Here is a 16,238-nt window from a genome sequence, read left to right on the forward strand (position 1 = left end):
GACAGAGATGGTGATTATTTTGGGTATGTCTTAATTGGTTACGAGATGGTGATGTTCCTACTTTAGACGCTCGTACACACTACCAACTTCTGAAAGAGGCAGAATACTTTCAACTACTTGGTTTGATAGATAGAATAAACATAAGTGCTGATTTAACACGTAGTGATGTCATAAAATGTATCCAATCAAAACAGAAACGTTTCGAGGTGTAAATCTTTCTGGCCTTGATCTGTCAAAACTGGACTTGACAGGTATAAACTTCAGTTATGCATGTCTGCGCAATGTGTCATTCCTAGGTGCAGACCTTGCAGGTTCTAGGTTTAACAATGCTGATGCTCGGGGTGCCATCTTTAGTTATTTAGTTTTGAAAGGAAGCGTATTTACTGGGGCAAAACTTGATGGAGCTAATTTTACAGGTGCAAATCTTCATAGAGCTAATTTGAATGGTGCCACTCTCTCACGAGCTGATTTTACAAATGCTAATCTTGAAGCTGCTAGTTTACGCGTAGATGCTGTGGATTCCACCTTTAGTTCGGCTACTTGTCGATTTTGTGAGTTCACTGGGGCCAACTTGCTTGGAGTATCATTTGCTGGCGCTGACTTATATGCTGCGAGTCTGAAAGGAGCATGTTTGAAAAATTGTATATTCCGCAAGGCCAACTTGAGACTTGCAAATCTAGATGATGCAGATCTTACAAATGCCGATATTGGGGGGGGGGGGGGGGGGCGGGGGCTGGGCTATTGAATCGAATCGCAATAGATTGATGAGCCATCATGTATGAATACGGCAACTTTATTCCGGCTAGCTCGGTGCAAGTTATTTTGAGGGGTTGCAAATTGAATTTGTAGGTTGATTCCTAGTTCCAATTGATACTCTTGAGTGTTCTCCATTTGGCTTCTTCTTCTTCTTTATCAAAATTTTAGTCCTATTCTTATGAAATTTTATATAAACATGCCTATTTGTTAACTGGTCCCCAATTTTTAGTATTTGAAGTACCTAATCCGCCATTCTTCAAATAGAAAAGAATAAATTGAAGAATCGAGCTCTGAAGGCAGGTGATGGTTTTACCTGGGAGCTGCATTCGGACATTGTTGAGGATGCTTCCCTTTTTCTCTTAGTATGGAACAAATTCCGGTCTTCTCTTTTTCTCTTTTTGAAGTTTTTGCATCTGATATTGCATAGGACAAAAGTTTGTACTAATTACCAGCTGCTTACTAGAATAATGGGGATTGGGGACACGCACGATTTACTCCCTAAACGCTTCATCATCTTCCTAATTATTCAGGAAGCCACTTCTCTCTCTACGTTCATGAGTTACAGTCGCACCAAAAACACGGTCAAAAGAATAAAGTAAAAAGATGCATTTGAGTTTCAACTTTCAAGTGACGTACTTTTGACAACTGCTCTTCGTTTTCACTCATGTAATCTATTGTATACATTCACGATTGATATTACCTATGTACTCTGGACCTTTAGTTGTTATAAATATGCGCATGCCCTCTCAAATCCTTCAACGAAGAGGGTATATAAATATTTTGGGAAATAAAGAAAAGAAATTCAGTTGTTTTATGCTCTAGAAATCTGAAAGAAGGGAAAGAAATGAATTTGAGTTTTTTGACTCTTTTTTTTGAATCAAGGCATAACCAATATACTGATCTCAAGTCAGAATGGCCATTACCCCTCCGCTGCCAGTAACCAGACAAACAAGAGGTTGCGAGGGTACCACGCTGGTACCACTTAAAAATACCACATTGCTGGTGTTGGGGATGACGGGATGCATCATTCTTACCGTTGTTCAGTAATTTATTGATGTGTTAGGTTACATCAATAAATTATGGTGACCAATAATATATGGTCCCGAGATTTCACAGGCCATTTTCATACCAAACTTGACGATTTTGCACCTTTCTATCAAACTCATTTGTGTATATAGGCACTTTTTACAGTCCTGAGGTGTGAGCTAGACTTGCTCGCTTTTTGACTCCTAAAGCATGTGTTTAAGTCAGAGTTGCACCCTTTGACAAAACAAAACAAAAAGAAAAGAAGAAGAAGAAGAAGTCATAGTTGCACCAAACGAAAGAACAGAACAAAACTAAAGAGAAACAGCTACTTTTGACATCTAACGAATACATTGGTCATCATTCATCAACACTGCATCAGTAATTGACAAGAAGTCCGTTTCAGCACTTTCACAGCTTCTATGAACTTACATAACGAAATACATATTGTTCTTTCTGTATATCATAAAGTCACTTTCAAGGCCAGTGAGCAGTTCGATGACACAGTCTTCTTCAGATCCATTGAAGTGCTCCAGAATCGCAGAGAGAGTAACCTGCACAGCATCCACACTTTAAAACTTTTGCTATCTTAACAAAGATTAAGGACCATATAGCTTTCTATAGTGGACTTACTCCATTTTTGGTACTAAGCCAATCCAATATGGAATTCTCGGTTGCCTTCAGTGTAGTTTTACTCTCCTCCTTGGGACTACCAAGCTTTTGGCGTTTCTTTGAGAGTAAATCCTCAAAATGTACTTCAGGTAGCTTTAAACCTTGTTCTCTATTGAATGGAAGGGAAGCTGTTTCTTTATTTTTATCCAAGCTGTAAGCATCTGAATCTCGGCCTGAGGTTTTAACTTCATGAGGTTCTTCCATAGGGGATGTATGAATAGAACTCGGTGACAATTCAGTTTCCTTCTTGAGGAGTTGATCATCTTTTCCTGCATTGTGGTGGTTAGGTAAAGGCCCATCCAGCGAGATCCCACACTTTTCCATTGTCAGGAAAGTCTTGATGTGTCCATAACTTATCTGGCATTGTGAAGAATTTTCAATCAGATGAAAAATATAACTTGACTCGTATAAAAGTAGATTCAAGTACAGTGCAGACAAGCAAAGACATACAACTCAGCACGTTAATCACCACTATGAAACAGAAACGCCCAAAACAAGGCAAAAGTAAAGCTCACATCTTCTGGTAATTCGTCCTTGATAGGCTTTAACTTTTCTCTAGAGCCAACCTTTGAAATGGCACACTGAATATCTGAGATAACTTTTTGTGTCAGTCCAACCTCATCGCATAATCTGACCCAATCAATTGCAAATCCTTCTTGAGCAGCTTCCATCAGATATTCTTGAACAGTCTGCTCTTTAATAGGAGCAGCTCTACCAGGGAAATTCTATGATTAAAGTAAGTCAAGTCAGAACCAAAACATGACACACCAAGATAAGTAAAGCATAGTCAATATTGAAAAGCATACAGCAATTTTCTGAACTGAGAGGCCGTCTTCATGCCACATTCTCCAAGCTTCAAACTTTGCCGGTGTTAACTTTCTCTGTTGGTGGTTAGGTACTGGATATACTTTCTTCGTAATAGCAGCTTGTATGGGTGCCTCTCCATCCAACGAAAGGTTTAGTCCTTGTGATAGATGCCGAATGATTTGAAGAAAATGATTACCGTGTGCCACTACAAGGTGCTGCAGTATATATAGTTGACAGTTAGCTTTCACAGATTTAAGTAAAAGTTAATTATTCAAAAAAAAAAAAAGAGTAAAAGTTAAAATGCAGGAAGGATCATATGAAACAATGCATGCGAGGCATTTATCTATCAAAAGTTGAGAGATCAGGAATGCAGTTAAGAAATTACTAGCCATTGTATTGGATGACTATATATGCAGAAAGCATGATTATGGATCGCCTACTAGACATACCTGGTTGACGCCATCGATGTTAGCTAACCTTGCTCTGGTAGATGGTCTTGTTAAAGCAATTTTTTTGATTGCTTGATCACCACAAATAGCATATCTGCAAAGAGGAAACTACGGATGAGTTTTAATGTTTGATTCCAACTATACCTATATATATATACATACATGTATATATATATATATATATATATATATATATATATATATATATATATATATATATATATATATATAGGATTTTTCTCAGGTAAGGATGTCCTTACCTAAGGTTTAGGTACGGATTTGGTGTTTTCACCCACTTTTCGATCACATTTTCACATCTTAACCGTTCAGTTTTTAGGTCCTAATGTATAGATCACCTCTGCAAAATTTCAGCCAAATTGGTGATCGTTAAGGCGTCCAAAACTGCAATTTACACGAACGGACCGAATCTGTCGAACCGGAACCGTTCGTATTTATAATGGTAGATTGCAGTTTTTGATGCCTTAACGATCACCAAATTGGCTGAAAATTTGCAGAGGTGATCTATACATTAGGACCTAAAAACTGAACGGTTAAGATGTGAAAATGTGATCGGAAAGTGGGTGAAAACCGGAAATCCGTACCTAAAGCTAGGTAAGGACGTCCTTATGTAGCCGGACTGATAGAGGATTTTTCTCAGGTAAGGATGTCCTTACCTAAGGTTTAGGTATATATATATATATTCCTTTGTAAAGTAATTTACTAAATAAACCATTTTGGATTGATATAGACAATATAGTTAGAAGAAATTTCTTACGGAGCAGTTCCAAGGCTTCTTGCAAGCTTCCTTCTCTCTTCAAGAAATGAGTGATACAGTTGCTTCTCAGCCTGGAGATTACACATGTACAAAAAATAAATGAATAAATAAATATGAATGACCAAATTATAGAATGGAGAGATGCAAAAATAAACAAGTGAAATAAGGACTCTAGATTTTATAAATATGCCAGAGACTGACCATAACAGTTTCACTTTCAAGTATACAGAAGTCTTGTTAGTCCAGTTAACTTTCACAGGCAACCTTTTAAAGGAAGCTGAATAAAAGGAAAGTACAAAGGAAACAAAGGGGGTGATTTGCTCCATTTGAGAAGAAAAAAGATAGTAGTGACTGATAACTAATAGTTACTTTTTGCCTTCAAATGACCCATAAGGATCATTTTATGATATGGTCAAAAAACTGATAATTGATAGTAGAAAACCAAAAGATAACTAGAAAAGGAGTGTGGGGTTGTGAAATGAAAAAGAACCCAAAAATTGCAACCTTTCCACACACAGAGAATCTATCTCACTTGTTGGTAAGAACATACAAGGATGAAGAGATTGAATAGTTGAGATGAATGAACATAATACGCTCAACTTACTAACCTCCGAAAATCCTTCACATTCCAGAGTAGACAAACTTTTAATTTCTCCAACTTCACCTGATGTACTTTTATTGTCCTCATCATCTACCATTTCACTGGTCACTGGCAAAACTAGAGGCGGTTGATGATCAGGTCCAGCAGAACTTAGAAATTGCTCCCCTTTCCGGCTGACACTGGAGCATGAAAAAAAAAAAAAGTTATTGAATTTATCTTGGGGTTTTATGAAACAAATTTTATTTGAAAAAAAAAAAAAAGAAGAAGAAGAAGAAGAAGAAATATTTGGAAGAGATTCATTGTAAAGTTTCAAAAAAATTAATTGAATAGCTTACCTTACAGTCCTGTATATATCAGATACCGTCTCCGTCAAATAACCTGCAGAAAGTAGCAACATTTTACTTATAAACTGACCACTTAATTGTATTATTTAAACGAGAACATGGAGCAGTTACTGTGAGCAGAAAAACAAACATAACCATAGACAAAGTTCATTCAGGGGCAAGAACTGAACTATCATATGAAATAATAAATGCTTGACCCAGATAAATCAGATGAAATAACAATGAACCCATGTATTGTTAAACAAAAACTGCAAATGGAACTCATCGAATTGTAGTGTTCTACTTAAATTATGACAATGGATATGAAACAGGATGCAAGAATGGAAAGTTTAGGTCAAAGTAAAAAACAGAAACTGGCAGGCATCACAATCTGTACTTTACAGTAGTTCTGCAGTTTGAATACTTCATAACAAGCAACAACTTTAGGCACAGTACACATAACACTCAATAGTTGAATTCATCAAACTACCACTAGATGTGAGCATTGACAGATTAAGAGTCAAACATTAATATGCCTCCAGTATTAAGGAGTCAAACATTATACTGGGAGCAATGAACCCAGCTAGAGATGGCTAAAATACACAGCGGGCACCTGCCAGTTACCATCAATCTCCCAATCTCCTCAGCCCTATAAGGCGGAAGAGAGGGAGGAGGGAACACAGTTGATGATTTTGGATGTCCAATGGGTACCCTATGGCACTTTCGCCATACCTAAGTCCAGCTAATAGAAAATTAAGAATTGATATGAATTTTGTCATGCATAAATTACAGATCACTACATATTCAGAATGCTTCCCTACTATACCAGAAGAGATTAATTGGTAAGCAAGTGCTTTCCACCAATTTGCTGAATACTCTTTCCCAAGTCCATGCAGTGGAAGCTTGTCATATTGGGCATCAAGAATCTTTTTCGCCTGTATGCCACAGTGAAAGATCAGTAGCAGTGAGAGTAAGACACATAATCACATAAAATTTGAAGAAGGCATCAATTGAAAAAGGATGAACGCTTAAACAAGATCTTCAAGAGCAGGAGCTCTTAGTAACAGAACTTAAAAAGATTGAAACTGTACAAAACCGTGCCAATCAACACAGAATTTCAGCAATTCTTAAAGAACACAACAAACATTTAATCCTTGGTTATATAAAGACTTACCCGAGAGCCACGAAGAATATCTACAGGCATATTCAGACCCCATTTACCCCGACATGATTGAATGCAAGCCATTAGAAGAAATGCTTCTCTAGACATGTCCCTCTCCTTCTTTGAAGAAATACAATTATCACAATTACCTACAAAGACGATATAATCAACTACTGAATATTGTTACATATTAAGATAAATTATTTGCAGAGGAACACTAATGCATGTGGTATGATGCTAAAGCTCTAAACAATTTTTTCGTTCTAATATTTTAATTTAAAGAGCTAGTATCAAAAGCTAGCAGTAAGTAAACTAGGCAGACAATACTATACCACAAATTCAAATTGAGAGTCAAACACAAATATTAAAGGGGAATTGCACACATGGAATCTAATAGTAAAATCAGACACAGACCACATTTATCAGATGGAAAGATTTCCCCAAAGTGACCAAGCAAGAACTTCCTTCTGCAAGTTGTTGATAAGCAATACTGTTGTGCTGCCATCAATGACTCTACAACAGCTCTTCGTTGACTTTCCTGGTGAATAGCAGCACACAAAAACTTATTAGGCAACAGGCCTTTTAATCATTAATGGAACTTACATCTACTTGGCCACTAGGAAAGAACCAACTAGTTACAAATTTCCAACTCAAAGCAAATTGGGACACATCATTACAATTACAGGGCAAATAACTACCGGGAAATTTAGTAACAGATCTCCACAGCAAGGGAACTTACTGTTTGACACTCTCCAGCATAAAAGTCAGCTTTTGTGAAGTCGCTTCTTGTGTAATAGAGCCAGCAGACAGAAGCCATACCATCTCTACCACATCGTCCACTTTCCTGGTAATAAGACTCCAAACTCTTCGGGCAGCCATAGTGGATTACTTGTCTTATGTTTGGCTTATCAATACCCATGCCAAAAGCAATTGTGGCAACCATGACATCCAGTTCATCTCTTATAAACAATCTATGAAAAATCATTAATAAGCTCAGTGAGTATGACAAAAAATCAAGTTTAATGAAATGCAAGAGTAAGAAAGGGAAGGGTGCAGTGCTCACAGTTGCAGTAATAGCAGAGGGAACATTTATTAATGCTACTTTAAATACACATGGGTTAGGGGTGAGAACCTATGGGATTCAGCACGAGCTTTATTATCCATTTGACCATGGTAGATTCCAGCTTTAATGCCCACCTCCTTCAGTGAATTGAATACCTGATAGAGTCATAACAAACACTTATAAGAAATGCAAAATACATTGTTTGACAAAATACATGTAGGAACAAAACCAGGCATTGACAAAACTTATCAGAAACATGAGATGATGTGGACTAAAAGATGCCTAACAATAAATATGTATCGAGGTGATAGTTCTATAGCTACAAAAATGTTGGATATTTTGGATTCTAATAAAAATCAAAACTAAGTTATGTGGCAAAGCCTTATTTTGAGGAAACTTCACTATTCTAATTAACTCATGCAGAACAGGAGCGTATTAACAAAAACATCCTTGTTCATGAAGTTAATATCACTTTCTTTTGTTATGAATACCCTGTCAGGTAGACATGCTATCCCATATTATACTTTGACCAGGTTGCATTGTTACAAATAAATACTTGGTAGACTTTTGTATGAAAATAAGTCCTCAGTAGAAATTTTCCATAAACAGAGTAGGTACCCAGCAAATTTTGAAGTTCCAAGTCTCATAAGGTCTACTAAAGAGATATTAAGTTCTATAAAACTAACTCAGCTAACCTGTATTTCTAAATACCATCATCATTTATTAAACTGAAATCATGTCCAAGACAATAAAAGATGCAACTTTTACTATCCCTTAGGGAGTTGAATTTATCCTCAGTCATAAGGTTGCAGTCTTGAACACTAGCCTATTAAGGAACCTTGAGGACTGTTTCAGCATATTAAAGTGCGTAAATCAATCATAAAAGTAAGCAGATAAGGTATACACCTGATCAACATCTTTAATTGTCGTGCAGTATATTATTGTTGAACCATCTGTGCGTACAAATTTGGAAACTTCTTGAACCAGCTCATGAACAAATGATTGAGTCCGATTGAATAACTTGACACCATAGAACAGATTTCCACGATCAAATGAACCTATTTTGACATATGGGTTTTCCATCTTCAAGGAATTAACAATGTCCATTCGAACCCTGGCATCATAAATATAAAAAAGAATAATTGTTGGAGCCTTACCAACACAAAATAAAACTTGAAAGCAAACTAATGTGGATAGCAAAGACTGTCTAGTCCAAGATTATCTATATTCATTGGACAGATAAACAGCATATACAACATTATGAAAGATTGTCAAAGGGTCAAGTGACAATCGATACTATTATCCTCTAAGCTCAGAAAATATCATTACCATAATTACTATAATTTAACAGTAGCTCAGTTTCTACAATAGTTCTGCTGAGCAAAGTTCTGAAAGGATTTCTGTTATGATATTTCTATACTTTCTAAGGCAATAGAAGTGCTGATTTTATTGGTGGAATTCTGAGGACATTAAGAAAATGAAGTGATACTGTGAATAGAAGAGCAATATATATAATAAGAGAAATAGACAAAATGAATTGATACTGTGAATAGAAGTGAAACCTACTTTTCAGTAGCAGTTGCAGTTAAGCCAACAAATGGGACACCAACAAGAATGCCACGTAACTTGTCCAATTGCTTGTATTCCACCCTGTAGAGTCCACAAATAGAAATCCTCAGGTGACGACAACAGCAAAACGATAAATATACAAGAAACAAAGTCCACACATGGAGCCCTAGGGGATGACAAAAACACACTATTTTAAGTTTGGAAACAAGAAACTAGCCCTTGAGCCACCCCCAAAAGAAAAGTAAACTTCAGCTGCAAACTCAAGTATCATTAGTAATCAAACACATAAACTTTAGTGAACTCGTCGGTATTTCCTAGCAAGACAGGTTTGACATTACAACACTGGATGATAATGCAGTAACAACTGAGAAGGATCCCCAGAAAATAAACTTTTACAGACCAGAGGCCCAAATGCTCAAAATGTAAGACTATGAAAATCAATCCATTAAGACTTACTTAAATGATAAGTAGTAGATAGTAACAATAACCTGAAATCATGGCCCCACTCCGATATGCAGTGTGCTTCATCAACAGCAAACAAGCAGATCCCAGCCCTTAGTAATTTTGACCAGAAGCTACAAAGAAATGTAAATTTCTGTACGTAATGAATTTTTGAAAAATACAATGAAAAATAGAATATGATATCGGACAACGTTATAAGTTAGATCCCCTAGATTACTTCCATCTATCACTAAAATCTTCATTACGGACATAGACTTTCATGCAAAATCATGAGAATCATAGTCCCAATTCCACCAGTCCATCCCTCCCAGCTTATGTTTGTAACATGTAATACACACATGTAATAGTACTTGTAAAATTACCTGACAGGAATCACACATGCCTTTTCAGGGGTCATGTACAAGATATCAAATTGACCACTCTCGGCTCGGCTCTGGACAGTGTTATCCGATTGACTACTACCCATATACTCGGCTCTGATCCCTCTTTGTTTCAAAGACATTACCTTTACATAAAAAATTAAACACATATTACTGACATGCAATTTGGGTCTGTTTCACAAGACATTTCTGTTTATGTTCAAACTCATTCAGCACTAATCAAAAACAACAACAAAACTAGTTCACCTGATCTTGCATTAAGGATATAAGAGGACTCACAACCACACCAGTCTTTCCAACAACCAAAGGAGGCACTTGATAGCTGAAATCAAATCAAACCACTTTCAAGCTTTTGAATTTTGCATATGAAATGAACCCAATATTTCAAAACAGTGAAAATCAAATTTAGAGGGAACTCCTACCACAAGGACTTGCCACTTCCAGTGGCCATGACAATCAAAGAGTCCCTTCCTGCTATGATTTTCTCAATCACTTCCTCTTGGTATGGCCGAAATGAAGAAAACCCAAAATATTGCTGTACCCAAAACAGGAAAATGAAGAAAGTGAGAGCTAATTTGCTATACCCAACAAAAGAACTGATGTAAACATTGAAACTTTAACTTGTGAAAAAGAAGAAGATGGTTTTTGTCACCTTGAGAATGGCCTGCATAGACTGCATTTTGAGGTTTCTGTTTGCTCTTCCGTTGAGACGCTCTGTAAAGTTTGGGACTTTGGAGAAGAACGGTTTGATGAGTCTTTTGAGGTTTTGAGGGGTTTTTGTAAATATAATGGAGGAAAATATTAATTGATTAAGATATTAATTATTACCTGTAAAAGGGCAAATTCGATCTCCCGCCATTTTTAGACCGAGGGTTTAGGACTTTAGGGGTTATGGCCCAACCAGAACCCAAGTTTAAGATTATATAATTTTCTTTTTCTCAAAGAAAACAATCTTAGAATTTTTTTTGTTTTTTTGATACGAGACACCGAGACCATGTTTTCATTTAATATTCATAGTTGGATTTGGATTCCCTGGAGTAGTTATATTCTCATTGATGATTCTTTGGGTTCTTGGGTACACATGCTTGAAGGGATTGATTGGCGTTTGATTACGGTGTGAATTTTGAGGCACGTAGGTCGTCTTTTTCAGCCTTTGGGATGCTTGTTACTTTGTTAGTTAGTTAGTTAGTTAGTTAGTTTTTTTTTGGGTTAAATACTGCTTACTCCGGTTTCATCGTTTCAGTCCATGACCTTCAAATTTCACCTAAAAAGTCTCTGAACTCCCAATTGGTCCCTGCCGTCAAGTATCCGTCAAAAACGTCGTTATCTTCCCCTAAAAAGTCTATTATACCCTAAATTACTTTTTTTTTTAAATCTCTTCCTCTCTTTTTTAATTTTTTAATTTTTTTTCTTTTTACCTCTTCTTCTTCCGGCTCTCTCGCCTCCTTCTGTTCATCTCCTCATCAAGATGGTTCCAATCCACTGACCTTCAAGAGGTGAAATGAAAAAAAGAAATAAAAGAGAGAGAAAAAAAAAATTAAAAAAAAAAATAAGTGAGGGCATAATAGACATTTCAGCAACTTTAACATAAAATTTTGACGGCAGGGACCAATTGAGAGGAAATTGAGAGCTCAGGGACTTTTTAGGTGAAATTCGAAGGTCAGGGACTGAAACGATGAAACCCTATAAGTATAGGGAGTAAACAATATTTAATTCTTTTTTTTTTAGTGTGCTTCAATGAGTTTTTCGTTTACTTGCCTATTTACTATGTCGTAGTGTTGGCATAGTGCATAGGCTTGCTTTTATTAAGTGAACATGACACGTCTAATGAATAGACTTATCCTATGTATCTTCATAACTTCTTGTTTATCATAGATGGTAAGAGAATGATATGTAATAGTCATTCTGACTTTAATTTTATCAATAAATATCTATGTGATGCCTATTCAAAAATTTCTATGCCTTTTCTCTGATCATTCCCAATCTTTTGTTTTGCTCTTCAACTTTCAGTTGAAAATCTGCTTGTCGTATTTGTAATAATTTTTCATTTTTTATTTGGATTTCTAATCAATCCCCCCATTCTTTTCTCTCTCACCTCCTATAGGGCGTCTTAGCTCTCCCTCCGCCTTCACGTCCTCCTCTTGCAATCAAAGACATAAGGCTTTTTTTTTTTTTTTTCAATTAGAAAGGGATTGAGGGTTGAGATAGGATTATAAAAGTTTTCAAAAAAAGAAAAGAAAAGGGGATTCTGTCCATTTACCCCATTTCTAGGGATTTTATTTCCACTTACTGTATTAAGTTTTTATAATTCCCCCTTACCCAAAAAATTCCTAGCCGCACACGCGAGAGAGAAGAAAACCCTAGCTCACAAAAATCCTACTTCTGTTTGCATGGAGGACGTCGACAAGATGGCCGTGCGCCTGGCTGCATCCTTGGGACTGGCAGATGCAGGCCGGCCGGTGGACCTGCGGCCTTCGTGTGGTGAAGGATTACGTCGATCTCAGACGTACCTTGTTGGGAAACTTCTGACAGCCACAGCTTCCAACAAGAGATCCTTTATAGGGATGTTCCAGCGAGCATGGCGGTTGAATGGCCGCTACACTGTGCAAGAGCATGATGACCGTTTTCTTTTTACCTTGTCGGACCTAACTAATCGTAACCAGATTCTCCGAGGTGGTCCGTGGGGTTTTGACAGAGCTCCGGTGGTTTTGGCACCATATGATGGAGTTGGAGCAATCAAAGATGTACCGCTTACTAAACTAACTTTCTGGATCAAGATGCGTGGGTTACCGCTAGATTTTCACATAGACCACTGTCTTAGAAGGATCGGCAGTGCAATAGGTTGGTATGTTCAAAAGGACACCACAGAGTTTGATGCAAGAAGAATCCGGATTCAGGTTGAATTGGACTTGTTGCAGCCTATCATCTTTCGTCGTAGCTTCACCGTAGATGATGGTATTGTGGTGGATTTAGAGTTCTTCTTCAAGAATTTGCATGGCAGATGCAGGGATTGTGGACTTGTCACTCATGTTGGTTTGCCATGTTCTGGAACTCCTCTGCCAACAGAGCTGCAAACTGATACTCTTTTAGCACGTCAGAATCTTGGGCGTTCCTTGAACCAGGTGGATGTGATACAGCTAGCTGGGCCGATATTGGTTTTTGGGGCACATAAGACCCCCCAGGTTGGGTTAGAGAGGTTTATGCTGACTGCTAAGCCTAAGGTGAGGAAAGAAATACGTCAGAGGCCTTCCATTGGTAGTGGAGAGGATAGCTCCGGGGTGCAGACAGACTCAAATGCGACGGACCTGGATGTTGGTAGTGAGCCAAAGTCTGATGGCTCGGGTAAGGGGACAGTTGGTGTAGACAATTCGACAAAACATGCACCAAGTCATGCAATGGATTCTCCTAGTTGTGGCAGGCGTCATAAGTGTGTAGATGAGGATGGGATTCCTCCAAAGAAGATGAGATTCAGCTTGGCAGTTGGAAGAACTAACCTGGATGCTATGACCATGGGTTTGTGCAATGTGAAACCGGTCAAAAAGGTTTACAAGAAGAGAGGCAGGCCGAAAGGTACAAAAAACAAGGCCAAGGAGCTCAAGGTTGTTCGAGCTTCTTCTATGAAGAAGTCCCCATCAAAGAAGAGTAAGTCTCCAAGAAAAGAGGAAAAGTTGGTGAATGGTTTGCCTGAATTTACTTTAGTTGAGGTTGTCAATGGTCTTAACCCGTCTAAGGGGAAGGAACCTATAGTTGTTCAGTAGGTGATCCTAGTTTTGATTGTCTATGCTAGTAAGAATATCTCTATGAGTCTTGTGGAAGTGCTTAGCTTTTTAGCGTAGCACAATTGCGTGCTCGGCGTTTAAGGTTAGGAAAAATAGATTGCCTGCAAGGCGAGGTATTTTTATGTGGCATAGACTACTCTGAGTAGAAATGTATTGTTGGAGTAGTCTTCAGTACTATTCTTGATCTATGAACCGGGGCATACTATTGGCATGCTTCCATTTTATCCACAAAAAAAAAAAAAAATTCCCCCTACTCAAACACTCTAAGTAAGTCTTCCCTAATACCCCATTATTATTATTATTATTTTTAAGATTATTTTACTCTCACCCTTTTGTTACTTATAGAAAGAGAGAGAGAGAGAGAGTGGAAGAGAAAGAAACCTTATGAGACTTTGCCGGAGCCCTGATACCGATTGCCGGATTCCTGCCAACTTTCGCGAGAATCCGGTCACCGGTCATCGGAATCCGGTCACAGGCCACTGCCCACCGGACTTCTCTGAAAACCTCTCCAGAGATCCTCAAAGAGGACGTCGGAGATCTCATAGGTCACTAGAAAAGTTTATTGCCCCCAAATAGATGTCTATTGGGGGGCAATAGAGGTTTATCAAACCTTGCTGGAAGTCTCTAAAGAGGTTGTTGTAGATCTCATATGGGTTTATTACCCCCTGATAAACCTATATTGCCCCCAATAGACATCTATTGCCTCCCAATAGAACTTTCGGTGGCCGAAATGGGAACTAATCTTCGTAAAATTAGATAAATAAAACTTTGATTAAGAAAAAAAAAATGAGGACATTACATCAAATTCAAAACATTTATTGCCATCCAATAGCGATCTATTGCCCTCTAATATAACCTCTTCTTTTTTTTTCTCTCTCCTTCTGGGCTTCTGCCCATAAACCCTAAAAATAAATAAATAAATTAATTAATTAAAATAAAAAAATAAAACAAAAAACAAAATTGATTTAGGCACCCAGAAAATGCTCTAGGCACCCAAGTCAAGAGCTGGACCAAAATCACCTGATCGAATCACCTCCGGAGCTCGCCGCCAACCTCTGTATACAGAATTTTGGTCCTTTAGGTCAAGGACCCAAAAAAATAGTTGGGTTTTTTCTTATTTTGGTGCTTTAGGTCAAGGACCCAAAAAAATAAGGATCTGTATATAGAATTTCTCATAATCTATAGGTAATCAAATAATAAAAGAAAATTATTAGTTAATTCAAGCGTAATTCATTTATCGTAGTAATCCTGTAATTAACAATCTTTTTTTTTTTGTTTTTGTTTTTTATTTAATACTGAAGCTTTCATTCACTGATGCCAAAGGCAAATTGGGTAATAACAGCGCACAGATGCTGTTGCCCCTATATTATTACATAATGTATCCCTCAGCAAGGTCTTGTAGCCAAGGAGGGCTAATTTCTCGGCAAAACATACTCCCAGCCATTGTTAAAGCTGAATGAGCTAAAGCAGGAGCAGTATGATTGTATTTCTTCCTAACATGTTTCCACTTAACCATCTCCAACTCCGCAATCACATGTTTAAAATCCTCAATGACAGCCCCAATCACACTCAAATCAACACCATCAAAATCTAGAGCCTTCAATAATTCAATGAGGCTCAATCTCAATTTTAGAAAAAACCCAACTATTTGCAGTAGCTCAACCCATACCTCAAAGCTTCAGTCTCTATTGCCAGCAGATTCAACGTACGTTCCCTCAACTGGAACAACTAATGCACCATTCAGTCTTCCACAATCATCTCTTATTACTTCACACATCCCAACCTTTCCATTATTAACATCACACGCACCATCAAAATGAAGCTTTACCCAATTAGGAGGAGAAGACACCCATATTGAAGAGACCCCATCATTATTTTCTACGGAACCAGAATGCAGAACATTTTGATCCCCTTTAACTGCATTAGACCACTCTTCCATCCACTCTATTGCTTGTGTAGCAGTTTAGCAGCATGCAACTCCTTACTTCCACGGAAAGCATTGTTTTGATCACGCCAAATCCACCAAGCAACCCCCGGAAACAACTCTTTCTCCCTATTCTCTCCTTCCGCAGTGACATGGCATAACAGATCAGTGAAAGAAGGCTCTCTTCATTTATTTACCACAGACCTCAACCATGTTAATTTCCAGACCTGCTTCGCCTTCGGACACTGCCATAAACAATGCATTACTGTTTCTGCAGGGTACCTACATCTTCCGCAATTAGCAGAGCAACTGATATGGCGTTTACACAGACGATCAGCACAAGGTAGAAATGAGTGGTAAGCCTTCCACAAGAAAAGCTTAACTTTGTTAGGAAGTCGAGTACTCTAAATGATGCTCCAGAAGTTTGTGGAGTTTGATGCACCACTCCCACCGCTACTTCCAGCTCCTGCATCCACATTCTTCCCTTCCATCC

At 37.8% G+C, this 16,238-nt stretch overlaps 1 protein-coding gene and 1 pseudogene across 2 annotated transcripts in view; one reads left to right on the forward strand and one right to left on the reverse strand.

Moving 5' to 3' along the window:
- Positions 1-35: 35 nt before the first annotated feature.
- Positions 36-745, forward strand: LOC133730265 (FH protein interacting protein FIP2-like; annotated as a pseudogene).
- A 1,349-nt stretch (positions 746-2,094) lies between these two features.
- The window catches only part of LOC133727879 (uncharacterized), a 36,278-nt gene continuing 22,134 nt past the window's right edge, over positions 2,095-16,238 (reverse strand). Inside the window, exons 1-20 of one of the 2 annotated variants that reach the window (XM_062155293.1) lie at positions 10,695-10,814; positions 10,465-10,577; positions 10,289-10,364; positions 10,025-10,167; positions 9,689-9,775; positions 9,198-9,281; positions 8,538-8,745; positions 7,701-7,786; positions 7,308-7,539; positions 6,983-7,106; positions 6,581-6,717; positions 6,233-6,341; positions 5,419-5,461; positions 5,091-5,262; positions 4,483-4,553; positions 3,708-3,801; positions 3,258-3,473; positions 2,967-3,176; positions 2,413-2,808; positions 2,095-2,333 (exon numbers count right to left, since the gene is read on the reverse strand). In XM_062155293.1, the coding sequence (XP_062011277.1) occupies positions 2,208-2,333; positions 2,413-2,808; positions 2,967-3,176; positions 3,258-3,473; positions 3,708-3,801; positions 4,483-4,553; positions 5,091-5,262; positions 5,419-5,461; positions 6,233-6,341; positions 6,581-6,717; positions 6,983-7,106; positions 7,308-7,539; positions 7,701-7,786; positions 8,538-8,745; positions 9,198-9,281; positions 9,689-9,775; positions 10,025-10,167; positions 10,289-10,364; positions 10,465-10,577; positions 10,695-10,721 (2,754 nt within the window). In that variant the 5' untranslated portion in view covers positions 10,722-10,814 and the 3' untranslated portion in view covers positions 2,095-2,207. Of the gene's footprint in view, positions 2,334-2,412; positions 2,809-2,966; positions 3,177-3,257; positions 3,474-3,707; positions 3,802-4,482; positions 4,554-5,090; positions 5,263-5,418; positions 5,462-6,232; positions 6,342-6,580; positions 6,718-6,982; positions 7,107-7,307; positions 7,540-7,700; positions 7,787-8,537; positions 8,746-9,197; positions 9,282-9,688; positions 9,776-10,024; positions 10,168-10,288; positions 10,365-10,464; positions 10,578-10,694; positions 10,815-16,238 lie in introns of those variants that run through there. The other variant, XM_062155294.1, reaches the window with a different exon arrangement.

This window comes from Rosa rugosa, chromosome 2 (assembly GCF_958449725.1).
Source record: "Rosa rugosa chromosome 2, drRosRugo1.1, whole genome shotgun sequence".
NCBI classification, from domain to species: Eukaryota; Viridiplantae; Streptophyta; class Magnoliopsida; order Rosales; family Rosaceae; genus Rosa; species Rosa rugosa.